The sequence below is a fragment of the Corylus avellana genome, chromosome ca2 (genome assembly GCF_901000735.1).
Source record: "Corylus avellana chromosome ca2, CavTom2PMs-1.0".
Classification (NCBI taxonomy): Eukaryota; Viridiplantae; Streptophyta; class Magnoliopsida; order Fagales; family Betulaceae; genus Corylus; species Corylus avellana.
This window is the reverse complement of record NC_081542.1, coordinates 49,727,206-49,739,469: the sequence shown is the minus strand read 5'-3', so window position 1 is coordinate 49,739,469 and position 12,264 is coordinate 49,727,206. Positions and strand designations below refer to the sequence as shown.

The window sequence follows — 12,264 nt, the reverse complement described above, 5'->3', positions numbered from 1 at the left end:
AATTGAAAAGCCATTAGTTAAAGTAATAGACTTGGTTCATATGTTACTGTTAGTAAGCACTACTATAATAGACTTAGGATTTGTTTGGTTCGCAGAATAGATCTCTAGAATGGAAATGGTTATTTCTATAGAATAACAATTTTTTTTTTTTTTGGTAGTGGCTTATTCCTAGGAATAGAAAGAGGAATAAATATATATATATTTTTTTAAAAAAAAAAAAAAAAAAAAGAGTTAAAGGAATATCTATTTCTTAAAGAATAGACACAATTTTTCAAAACAAAAAAAAATTCTATTTTTATTATTTTTCAACCCCTTAACCCTAAAAATAAATTAATAAATAAATAACTGTTAAACTTAAGGGTGGCTGGCCACCCACCATAGAACCTGGGGTGGCCTTTGCCACCTTTGATTCATGTCAGAGGTGGTCGCGACTACCTCTACAGTCTCTCAGGGGTGGCCACGGCCCCCCCCCCTCCCCCCCCAAGTGTCATCGGGGGTGGTGCGGTCACCCCGGGTTTTTATGTGGGTGGACGGCCTTCTAGAAAAAAGCAATTTTTTTTTATTGTTATTTATTTTATTTTTTAAATTTGAGTTTTAAAAAAAGGGATTTTTTTTGGTAATTTTGGTCAAATTATAATGAAGGTATATTTATTGATACCAAACAAAGGAATAGAAATGCTTATTCCATTCCACCCCAATTTATGAGTAATGTTACGAGTCATTTTTTTTGTTTTTTCAAAAATATTGTGGCTCTTAAAATCACCATTAGACTTGTGATTGATTATTATTTCAATATTGAATTTTGATCAAATAGTAATTTTAAAAGTTACCTTATTTTTAAAGGGACACAAAAATGGTATAAGAGAGACTTCCAAAATGATATTGGAGCATTGTATGTTTTGTTGACTCAAATTTCACAACCACTAGGATTAGTGCTCGGGCTAAAGGCTGTTTTAGACCTTTGGCAGTGTATTAAGAGTAGTAGACATCAAAAAGTTGAAATTATGTTACCTTCCATACTTGTAAAAGGACCATACCTCATCATTCTTGGCAAAAGGCCCAACGATTAAAGCAATACACCCATTTGGAGTATTGACATTTGTTAGATAACATTTTTTTTTTTACAAAATAATAATAATAATAATAAATAATAAACAACTCAAGATATAAAACTCTCAAAATTATTTTTATTTTATGTCATATCAAAATATTTTTTTTTTTAAAATAAAATAATAAAGAATACTCTCTAAAAAATATTAATTAACAAGAAAACGTTTTCTTTTATTTATTTACAATTGGGTCTGTTATACATTGAATAGTAACCATTAGGATGGAAAGACAAATATTCATCTCAATTTTCTAAATTTACGTTTACAATGCGTTTCAAAGACATGGTACGTAGGATCTAATCAACGACACCGTTTTCATCAACATGCATCTCGAGCTCTCCATCATGGCCAATCGATAATGCGCACTCATCGTCCAAGAATGCGGCGCCGACCGCAAGCATCCTCCGTCGGATTGCTTCTCAGTGAACTTTAAAATACTAGTAATATTAGGTACCATCTTTTTATCCTCCTAAAATTCTCTCAAAGCTATTGTAACTTTCAAAATTACTATTGTATCAAAATTTAAGTATGATTCATCTAAAATTTAATGGTGATTTTAAAAATCATATCAACTTTAAGAGAATTTTAAAAGGATAAAAAGATGGTACTTAACATTAGTCTTAAAAGACATCCAGGACGACTAGTTTGCATCAAGAAGCTCGTGAATATTAAACAAGACTTGAGCTGAATTTAGGGTTAATTCAAGAAATAAAAAAGCCCACTTACTATTAGAAAACAGAAAATGGGCATGCAAAACCGTTCCACCGAAAGGACGTGGCAAAAAGAGGTTAGAAGAATCAAGAAAGAACATTTCTGTTTCGGAAAATGTTAAAGGCACAACACAAACCCAACTTAAAACCAACTTCTCTCCTACATGGCATTTAAAAATAATAAAAAAATAAAAGTTTGAATTTTAAACCATTCACGCTGTCTTTTCCCCTTTCAGATCCAAAATTCCTCTCAGTCTCTCGCTCCCCCTCCCCCTCCCGCGCTCATCCTCTTTCTCCTCCGGCGCAAGGTTCCGTCTCTGTCTCTCTCACTCCGGCGACGTCTTCGGCCACCGAGTACTGCAAGAAGCACGTCGAGACTCCCAAAGCAGCCGCCGCGTCCGAAGAACGCTCCACCTCCGACAACGACCTCAAGGCCTGGGACGCCGAGTTCGTCAAGGTCGACCAGGCCACCCCCTTCGATCTCATCCTGGTGTGTCTTCTTCCTTATAAACTCAAATCCCCCTGTTAGATCTTTTTATTATTGATTTTTTTTCTTCTGATTAGGGTTTTGGTTTTGTTTTCTCGGCCTCTGTGTCTTTGATGTGTTTTTGTTTGGTTGGATGCCGAGAAAGCTGGCAGTTTTGGTGGTTTTATTGTTTTTTAGTTCTATGTTTGATTGGGTAGTGAATATTTGTTTTTGGTGGGGAGTGCTTGTGCTGCGGTAAGGTAAAGCATCGTTTTAAAATTTGGAACTTCTTGTTGGAGATTATATGTATTATTGTATTGATGCAATTTTAGTGTTATAGGAAAGTTTTCTCTTTCCACTGAACCTGGGCATTGACATTTAATTGTACTTTATGGCCTTTTTAGGTGTCAAATGTGCGGTTTTGGAGTAGGAAAGTATATGTTTTCTTGAGACTGATAATTGGACAAGAACAGATTTGGAATTTAAAGTGAACATTAATGTATGATGAACCAGTGATGATACCTAAAGGTTATTAGAAGTTTGCCCACTGATCTTTGCTTTCTTATAAACAAATTGAATGTCTAACCGTGCAACTCATTGCATGAGTATGAAGCTGTCAGGTTGCAATTAATATTTGATTCTAGCAGCATATGATTATCAAGATTTTCACAATATTGAAGTTGCAATAACTAGCTTGTCCTTGTTCTTTCATAGGCTGCATATCAAGGGTGGAACTAGAATTTTAGGTGCAGGGGACAAAACCAAAAAGAACTTTTTTGGGCAGTAAAATTTTGATTTTGAAAGGGTTATATATGGGGAACGCGTTGAGGTTTGGGGGTTTCACAATGTAGTTTCGCCCCTAGCTGCAGTAAGACTCGTGTCGATCGGTAATATACTCTGTAACAAATTCACTTACTGGGTGTTTGAACTAATATGACAATATTAATTTGTAATAACAGTTGTAATCTGGCATTTACTTATCCTTTGGAAATATTGTTTGGTTATTTTAATTGATTGGCTTGTTGATTTTACTTTTGTGCCTCTTAAAAAGAAAATAATGAAAATGGCCGTCGTCTCTACTTGCAGACTTTACAAGCTTTCTACTAAAGAAGCACAATGGCTGGCTCTAGGGTTGCTCATGCCACCTTGAAAGGACCAAGTGTTGTGAAGGAGTTATGCATTGGGTTGGCACTTGGTTTGGCTGCTGGTGGCCTCTGGAAAATGCATCACTGGAATGAACAGAGGAAAGTGTGGCAATTTTATGACTTGTTGGAGAAGGGTGAGATTAGTGTTGTTACTGCCGAAGAATAAATCTTTCTTTGTTTCTGTCATGAGTGGACACATTCTGCAGTTTGATCATTTTGTGTTCCCCCTATATTTGGCTCTTGAATCTTAAGATGAGCTTTACTTTGGAATTTAAGGGAATAAACATATTGTACTGATTTGTGGAGTACAGTGTTTGCTTTAGATATAAATTCATCAAATTTTTTATGGTATTTGCTTGTGGTTTCTATTATGGTTGCTCAAGGGAAATGCTAGACTACTCACCGTTATTATGCATACATCATACGTGTAAATGAGACAAGTGAAGAGGAGTTGTAGCAGGCAGGCATTCTTTGTAGCATGTGTAAACTGGCATCAGTTTTTTTAAAACAAGCAATTCTGGTATATATTTTTAATAGGATTAACAAAGCATGTGACATTTATTCTTAGAGAAAATAATTTTCACATGCATTTTTAAAATTCATGTGAGAATTACAAGCTTCAAATATACGCAGTACTGCAAGTATTGGATCAAGTGACATTTCAAGTCTCAATAATATTGAATTACACTTCGGACATCAAATTTACGCATTGATATCTCACGAGGAAAACCATCAAATTTACGTAATGATGCCTCAATGAGGATCAAATGACATGTCAAATTACAGTTTTGAATTACACTTGGAAGCAATGTTCAAGAAAATAAAATTGATGTGTGTTTTTGCGTAAATTTGATGCGTTTGTTGCTTTTGGAACCTGTAGCATCTTTGCTTACATCATGTTTAGATGCGTCAATATCTGCTTTTAGATCAGTAGTATTTGACACACAACATTTCTGCAACTATCTATCAGTTTCCCAGAGGACATGCATGATAAAATTGGCATGCATTATTGGCATGCAGGATAAACATTGCAGATTTTTATAATTTGGAACTTTAATTTGTCGACACTAATTTTTTTTTTTTTTTTTTTTTTAAAAAAAAATCTAATTATGATTGGATTATGATCTATTCACCCCAACTATCCTTATTTCTTAAACATTTGACCATTTACGAAAAAGGAAAAGAAAAAATAGTAAGTGATTAATATTGTTTATATGGGTGTATGTAATGGCAAATGTTTAAGCTTCTGTCATGATGCATATACCTCCAGAGATATTTAGGTTTCAATCAATACTCTGCATTTTTAATTATTGGGAAAGTTTGTATGGCTATGATTTTTTTAAAATAATGATAAGACAGTTAGTGGAAGTCATATGATCCCTGACACCTTGAGCTGTGTGAATCATTTTGTGCTAGAAATTGCGGAGTATATGCAAGAAAGCAGCAGAGTTTGAACAAGCGATTTTCTTCTTTTTGGTTCAAAACCATCAATATGCAAGAAGTGTAAATAGGTAGCAACAAATTGGATGCTAATATTTGCAAAGAAGCATAGGAAGAAACATCTATTCCCTCTTTAGGTAAGTATTTTAACACAGAGAGTAACCAAATTACTTCGCAAAATGCCAAAATTTTGAAAATCTGTAGTATGAAGAAAAGAGTTAATACTTACATTATTGAGTTCAATGTTGGATTGCAACAAAAGTTATCATCCAGAAAACTTCCAAGTCATGGCACCCAAGTGAGCTAAATTACCAAGCATCGAACAGAAAATAATGGAACTGTTATAGACATCTTCATGGATTTTCACAGGGCAGAACAAGATATTGAAGTTCAAAGCAATTTTATGATGCCAATATCATTAAAAAAAAAATATATGATTTACAGGACTTTATAATGCATGTCCTGTAATATTGTCTTCTCCGTGGATAAGCAATATTGGCTTCTTAATTCTATTAGCTGACATGAAAGGACTCATCTCCACAGGAGTGGTTGTGGCCTGCCAAGGAGTACTGTTTTCATTCTACACCAATATAACCAAGTAACTAGTCCATCAAAGAGTTAAGATATGACACTAGGGAAAATGTCTGTTGGGAAGGGAAAAAAGAAGAAAAAGGTTCAACTCCACAACTGAAAATATCTAGTTTGCTCAAACCTTGGCCCCACTATCTAAAACAACTAGCAACCCATAAATCCAACTTCCCCAAAAAATAAATGAACAAAAAATCAAAGAATCCTATAAAAAACTTTCATAAACAGTAAGAAATATGCAATAAACATAAATGACAAAGCTCTTCCACGTTGCTCCCAACACAATCATTTTAAAGGGTTACATGACGATTTCTCAAAAAGACAAAGTCACATAGCAACTTTCCAAAAAGACAGTTACATGCAAATTCCCTAAAAAAAATGCCAACATCAAAGGCATAAACTATATTACATGCTCTTGGACATAATGACATGTATCAGAGAGCGGATACTTGAAAGCTCATCACCAGTAATCGTAGGCAAGTATTGTCGATGGTTGAGAACGGCATAAACTTCATTGAAAATGGGCTGCAACTGCATTGCAATCATTGGGTCTGTTGGGATTATAGCATTGGCGACGCTTATCATCCAACCAAATGTGTGGGACATATTGATATTGATACCGTAGGTTAGATGCCGCAAAAGGTGAAGTAATACTACTTGGCTCAATGGAAGAGGATATATAGACAATATATGCTGTAGATCAACCTAAAAAAAAAAAAAAAAAACCTTTAAGGCAACTTCTTTTAAATATATAACATTAATAACTAAGATAACATGATGAATTTATAAACCTGAGAGCATAGCCAGTATACAATAGACACATCACATCTTCGAAAAGCTGCGACGAAGGCTTCTTCATATTTGTGTTGGCTGATCAATTTTGACAACTCAGACTTTGGATCAACCATTGTTGCTGCCACATTGATGGAACCCTACAATATAAATTAAACAAATGAAAAATCATATTTGAGCAAATGATATGTGCACCCAAAATCAGGTAAATCGTCATATATTAATCACCTGTGTTGTATGAGGCAATGAAGTTTGAGAAGTGTTGAGGTCATCTTGAGATAGGTTATGTACCTTCTTCTTTTTCCCTTGCTTGTTGACAGTGTTCTTGCCCTGTTGCTTATTTCGTCTTTGGGATTTCTTACCTTGTGACTTTTTGGTCACTTTTTCTATAACTGGGACCATTCGTAGGAAGCGTGGTCTCCCTTTCTTTGTAGCCTTAACATGAGTAAGCACCTTCTCACTTTGCACCGTAGTGCCCTCATTACTTAAAAGTACCTCATCACAAATTGAAATGACTTCATCACATTGATTGGGCTCAACCAACGTTAAGGCACGGTATTTCTCCGTTAACATATCAACACTTTTCATCGCTTCCATGAAATATTTCACGTTCTTGGATGTGAGCAATGCTAATTCTTCACAATGCTTGCAAAATTCATCATACCTCTGGGCATTGGAGTTATTAACCAACACGTCACCACTACTCTTAATCAAAACATGTTTTCGATTTATATCCTTCCTCCATCTATCAAGAATATATCTAGGTGGCAACATTGTAACCCCACTCGTAAGTAGAACAGAAATGGAATGTCTGCATATGATTCCTCTTACTTCAAATAATGCACAAGTACACTTCACTTCCAATTCATCGGTGTTGAAGAAAACACTAAATGTTTTGTTCATCATGCGGTTTCCATCAGTTTCAATCACTTGATACGTAGAAATTGCACCTTCACTTTTTAGAAGACAATTATTAACATTCGAACGTGGCTTAAATTCTGCTTGAACTTCTTTGAATTTTGCATTTGTATAAGCATCTTGAAACTGCTTCTCTAAAGCAAAGTCTGTTACACAAGGACTCGTGCGATTATAACAATCAAAATCAGCACGTGCCTCCCTCTCACCATTTTCTTCAAAGCATTATCAAATTGATCAACAAATTCCTTTAGAGTCGTTTGTGCATGCACGTAATTATCAAAGAAAGAATTCATGCTTTCACTCCGCTGCGTTGTAGTCATTCCCGCCCAAAACGTATCTTTCATATATGCCAGCACCCAAAAAGTCCGCTCAGAATATAACGTATTCAACCATGGGTTATTCTGAAGCTCATAACTCTCAATTAAACTTTTCCAATTTCCCTCAAAATCATCAACATTGGGAGAGTCATACACACATATATTTAGGGCCATCTTAATTTGATCATAATGCTCATATCCTGAAAGCTTTTCGGGGACTTTTCTCATAATGTGTCATAGACAATATTTATGTCGTGTTTTTGGGAAAACTATCTCAATTGCATTTTTCATTGCCCTATCCTGATCTGTTATAATTGCACTTGGAGCTTTGTAGTTCATGCACTTCAACCATGCCTCAAACAACCAAACAAATGTGTCTGTATCTTCGTTTGACAATAATCCTGCCCCAAAAAGTATAGATTGACCATGATGATTGACTCCTACAAAGGGAGCAAATGGCATATCATACCTATTAGTCAAGTATGTGGTGTCAAATGTAATGACATCCCCAAAATATTCATACAATGCCCTACTTCGTGCATCAGCCCAAAACACATTTCGCAACCTACTATCATCATCCATGTCTATCATATAATAGAATCTATCATTCAATTATCGCATTCTTACGAAATAATCACAAAGGGCCTGACCACCTCCTTTGCCAAGCCGAAGCTCTCTTGCCTTGTTAATAAAATTCCGACAATCTCTCTCATCAAAGGGAACATTCTCAAACCCCCCCATTTCAACAACCAATGAGTTAAAATTCTTATTCAAACGTATTCCAGCCCTATCATTAAGATCAAGCCTTTTTTTCGCAGCATAATTCATATTCTTATAACACCTATGAAACCTTATTTTTTTGGGGCTTACAGGATGATTATGCTCAAGCACCACTTTACTCAAATACCACGTTCCCTCATCCCATAAATTCGCATAAATCCTAGCATTACACTTCGTTCTATTAGTTGCTAATTTGGTCTTTATACCCGTACTTCTGCTGTTTCTTACTTGGCCATCACGCATACATGTCAGGACCATGTAATATGGATTACCATCTACATTCTTCTTAATAACTCTTTTTAATACAGCAAAACCAACTTGCATAGCATATGCCTTATAATATGAAATAAATTCTTCATGTGAATTAAAAGTCATTGACACACCTGGTTCTTCAACCTTTTCATTCCCACCGATCATCCTTGGTTCTTCAACTTTTTCATTCCCACCGATCATCTCTGTTTCTTCAATTTTTTCATCTCCATCCAACTCTTCATTCGAACTTTCATCCCCATCCAACTCTTCATCCGAACAAGTGATCCTTAAGACATTTTGTTCTTCAACTTCTTCATCCACATCTATCAAAACGGGATACAAAGTTAAAAGCCATCTTGGTGTGTCAAAGCAAAATTATAACACAAACAAAAGATGAAAAGTCAAACCTATTTGAGGGCAATCTTGCTCCAAAAAATCTTCATCATTTGGAATACGTGTATACAAAGATTCAACTTCACCATCCTTGTCCATTTAGGCAGCTATAATGAGTAACTTTTCCACTTACCTAATGTATAATTCAAAATATTATTGTATAAGCAGTGTGAACTATAAAAAGCAGTGTGAACTATAAAGACAAACTAGAATATAAATTCAAAAGGTATAATTCAAAAGGTATAATTCAAACTTTTCCACTTACCTAATGTATAATTCAAAAGGTATATTCCACAGATATGGGGTTTGTCTTGTTTTCTTTCTTTCTTTTTTCCTTTTGTTCTTATAATTCTTTGTTGATCCTGTTGGTTGGCCTCATAAACCAGCATGTTCAGATCTAGCAAGATTTTCACTAGCTTCAAATTCCACACAACCAGGTGCCAGATGGCATTTAAGGCTATCCGTGTGTTATTGGACTAATCTTGGAAGAGAAGTTATGTTTTGGTCTTATAACTTGCCCAATACTTTCTGGAAGGAATCAACAATATCAGGTGGAGTAGTCCAGGCTATGTTAACTCACATTTGCAGGCAGGAACTTCAGATGGGATGGAATAGAACATCACATGTGATATTACTACAGATGTGAATCACTTTGCCTGCACTGCATTCTGTCATTATATCTTAAGCCCATAATGCTTAAATCATGAACAAGCATTAGGAATCTAATGAAATTTATTTTGTTCAGGAAACCATACGGGATGCTATTGAAGATTCTATAACATGGCCAGTTCGGAAAATTTTGCCTATATTACCTGGGGATTGTAGGTATGCTAATTTTACAATGAACTATCTGTCCTTTTTCTCCTCTAAAAAAATCAGATCGACTATTAACTTATCTTCCTTTTTTAACTAATCAAATTGTCAGTGCTTAAGAATAATATTCTGGAAAAGTTACTTAAGAATAATATTATATATAACTTATTTCTTAGAAGCTAACAAATGTATAAGGACTCACAGACCACTTTTATGAGCTCTATGTGAAAAACTTTTTGAGGTGAGATTACATATACTTAATCAACAGCATTTAAGAATAATAATATTCTGGAAAAGTTTTGGTTTCCACAAAATTGGCTTCAATTTCCAAATTTGAGCTAAAGACTGAGCAAGTGCAAATAATTTTCACTTTTTTTGTGTTTAGAACAAACAGGCTGGAATGGATAGAGCAAAGCTAGGTAACAGATGAAGAATTGGGTCAATTAAAGCAGCCATTAATTCATATGGAGATAGGATTCTTGAAGGTAGTCCACTCATGAAACCCCAGATGGATTTCTCAGAGGTATATTCCAAAGAACTGTATAAATTCCATTTCACCATTTTCCATTTGTTTTTAAGCACTTGCAAACCATTTGTGTTCCTCTGTTATAACTATGTCTTTTGAATTCATAAAGAAGACCTCTTCGAGAACAAGAGAATTGCATATAGCACGAAGGGACCTTGGTCGATACAAAGAGAGCAATAATATTCAAAAAAACAGAAATCTAAACCCTAAATACATATAAATCTAATACACTATTCTAGCACCCACTACACATAAATCAAAAAGCCCTAGATTTTGAATGTGGATGAGAGAGAGGGATTGCTTACCACCGGTGGAGGAGAGAGAGAGCCTTCGGCTTCGCCGGAGTGAGAGAGACAGTGGACGGACAGCTTCGCCGGTGCCGAAGAACTCGCGGAAGGAGAGAGAGGGTGAGCGCGGGAGGGAGAGTGCTGGAGTGAGAGAGGATTTCCGGTGGCCGAAGAACTCGCCGGAGGAGAGAGAGGGTGAGCACGGGAGGGAGAGCGAGAGACTGAGAGGGGATTTCCGGTGGCCGATGAACTCGCCGGAGGAGAGAGGGTGAGCGCGGGAGGGAGAGCAAGGGACTGAGAGAGGAATTTTAGGATTTCTGAAATTTGATTTTTACGTGCCTTTACTTTGGTTTTAAAAAAAATATAATAAAAAAATAAATAAATGCCATGTAGGAGAGAAGTTGGTTTTAAGTTGGGTTTGTGTTGTGTCTTTATCAAACCTCTTTCTTGTGTTGATTGGCAGGTGACACGTCTCAAGTGTGGTGGATTCATCTTTGCCCTACGCCTTAACCACACAATGAGTGATGCTACTGGGCTGGTTCAGTTCATGATGGCTATGGCCGAGATGGCACATGGTGCACGTGCTCCATCTATCCAACCCGTGTGGCAAAGGCACCTTCTCAATGCGAGAGACCCAACAAGCGTGACGTGCACACATCGAGAGTATGACGAAGTGGCCGCCACCTTCCTCTCACTTGACGACATGGCTCACCGCTCCTTCTTCTTCGGCCCTATTGAGGTGTCTACCCTCCGTAGATTCATGCCACGTCACCTGAGCCAATGCTCCACATTCGAGATAATCACCGCCTGCCTTTGGCGTTGTCGTACCATAGCGCTACAATACGATCGTGACGAGGAGGTGCGCGTGATGTGCATTGTAAATGCACGCAGCAAATTGAACCCTCCGTTACCGACTGGTTACTATGGTAATGTTTTCGTGTACCCCGCAGCGGTAACAACCTCTGGGAAGCTATGTGAGAATCCATTAGGTTACGCTGTAGAATTGGTGAAGAAGGCGAAAAAGGAGGTGACAGAGGAGTACATGCGATCATGTGCTGATATGTTGGTGATCAGAGGTCGACCCAACTTCACTATGGTGCGATCTATCGTAGTGTCAGATGTGACACGTGCCGGATTTAGAGAGGTAGACTTTGGATGGGGCAAGGCAACTTATGGTGGACCAGCAAAAAGTATGGAGGGAGCGGGGAGCATAAGCTTTTATGTACCTTACAAGAACAACAAGGGAGAGGATGGGATCGTAGTCCCAATTTCCTTGCCTGCTCCAGCCATGGAAAGATTCATCAAGGAGTTGAATTGCTTGTTGACTGACAAGCCAATAATTACTGGCCTGAAAAAATCCAAACTTTGAAGCCAATAATACGACTCAAATGTGTTGAAGAGTGGATGTAATATATATATATATATATATATATATATATATATATATATATATATGTCTGGTGTGCATTTTTCTAACCTTTCTGGTCAACCATATTTGAATCTTGCTAGGAACGAGGTATTTGCCTCAAAGTTGATGAATGTTATCAATTCTAGCAAATAAATAAAAGAACATATAGCACAGTTCTTGCATTGAAGCTTACTCCGGTCTTCCGTGAACGTCACGGCAATGGACCCTCTCCATTTCACTTGAAATGGAGAGGATCCTTCTCCGAACGTCGACGTTGAATTATTGAAGACCCGAAGACGCGTTCTATTTATTGAAGATTT

The 12,264-nt window shown here is 36.6% G+C and overlaps 2 protein-coding genes and 1 long non-coding RNA gene across 3 annotated transcripts in view; 1 reads left to right on the top strand and 2 right to left on the bottom strand.

Moving 5' to 3' along the window:
* The window catches only part of LOC132171243 (tonoplast dicarboxylate transporter-like), a 33,327-nt gene that overhangs the window by 19,060 nt on the left and 2,003 nt on the right, over positions 1 to 12,264 (bottom strand). The window lies entirely within an intron of this gene.
* Positions 8,683 to 10,881, bottom strand: LOC132171244 (uncharacterized). The gene is made up of 3 exons (XR_009439019.1): positions 10,555 to 10,881; positions 8,925 to 9,043; positions 8,683 to 8,840 (listed from the first exon to the last, which is right to left on the bottom strand). It is a non-coding gene; the product is annotated as an uncharacterized LOC132171244 (long non-coding RNA).
* On the top strand, positions 10,985 to 12,195 carry LOC132172831 (benzyl alcohol O-benzoyltransferase-like; the record flags this gene model as incomplete). Its single annotated transcript, XM_059584398.1, has 1 exon — positions 10,985 to 12,195. A coding segment is annotated over one exon (921 nt), but the record flags the coding sequence as incomplete, so codon positions are not given.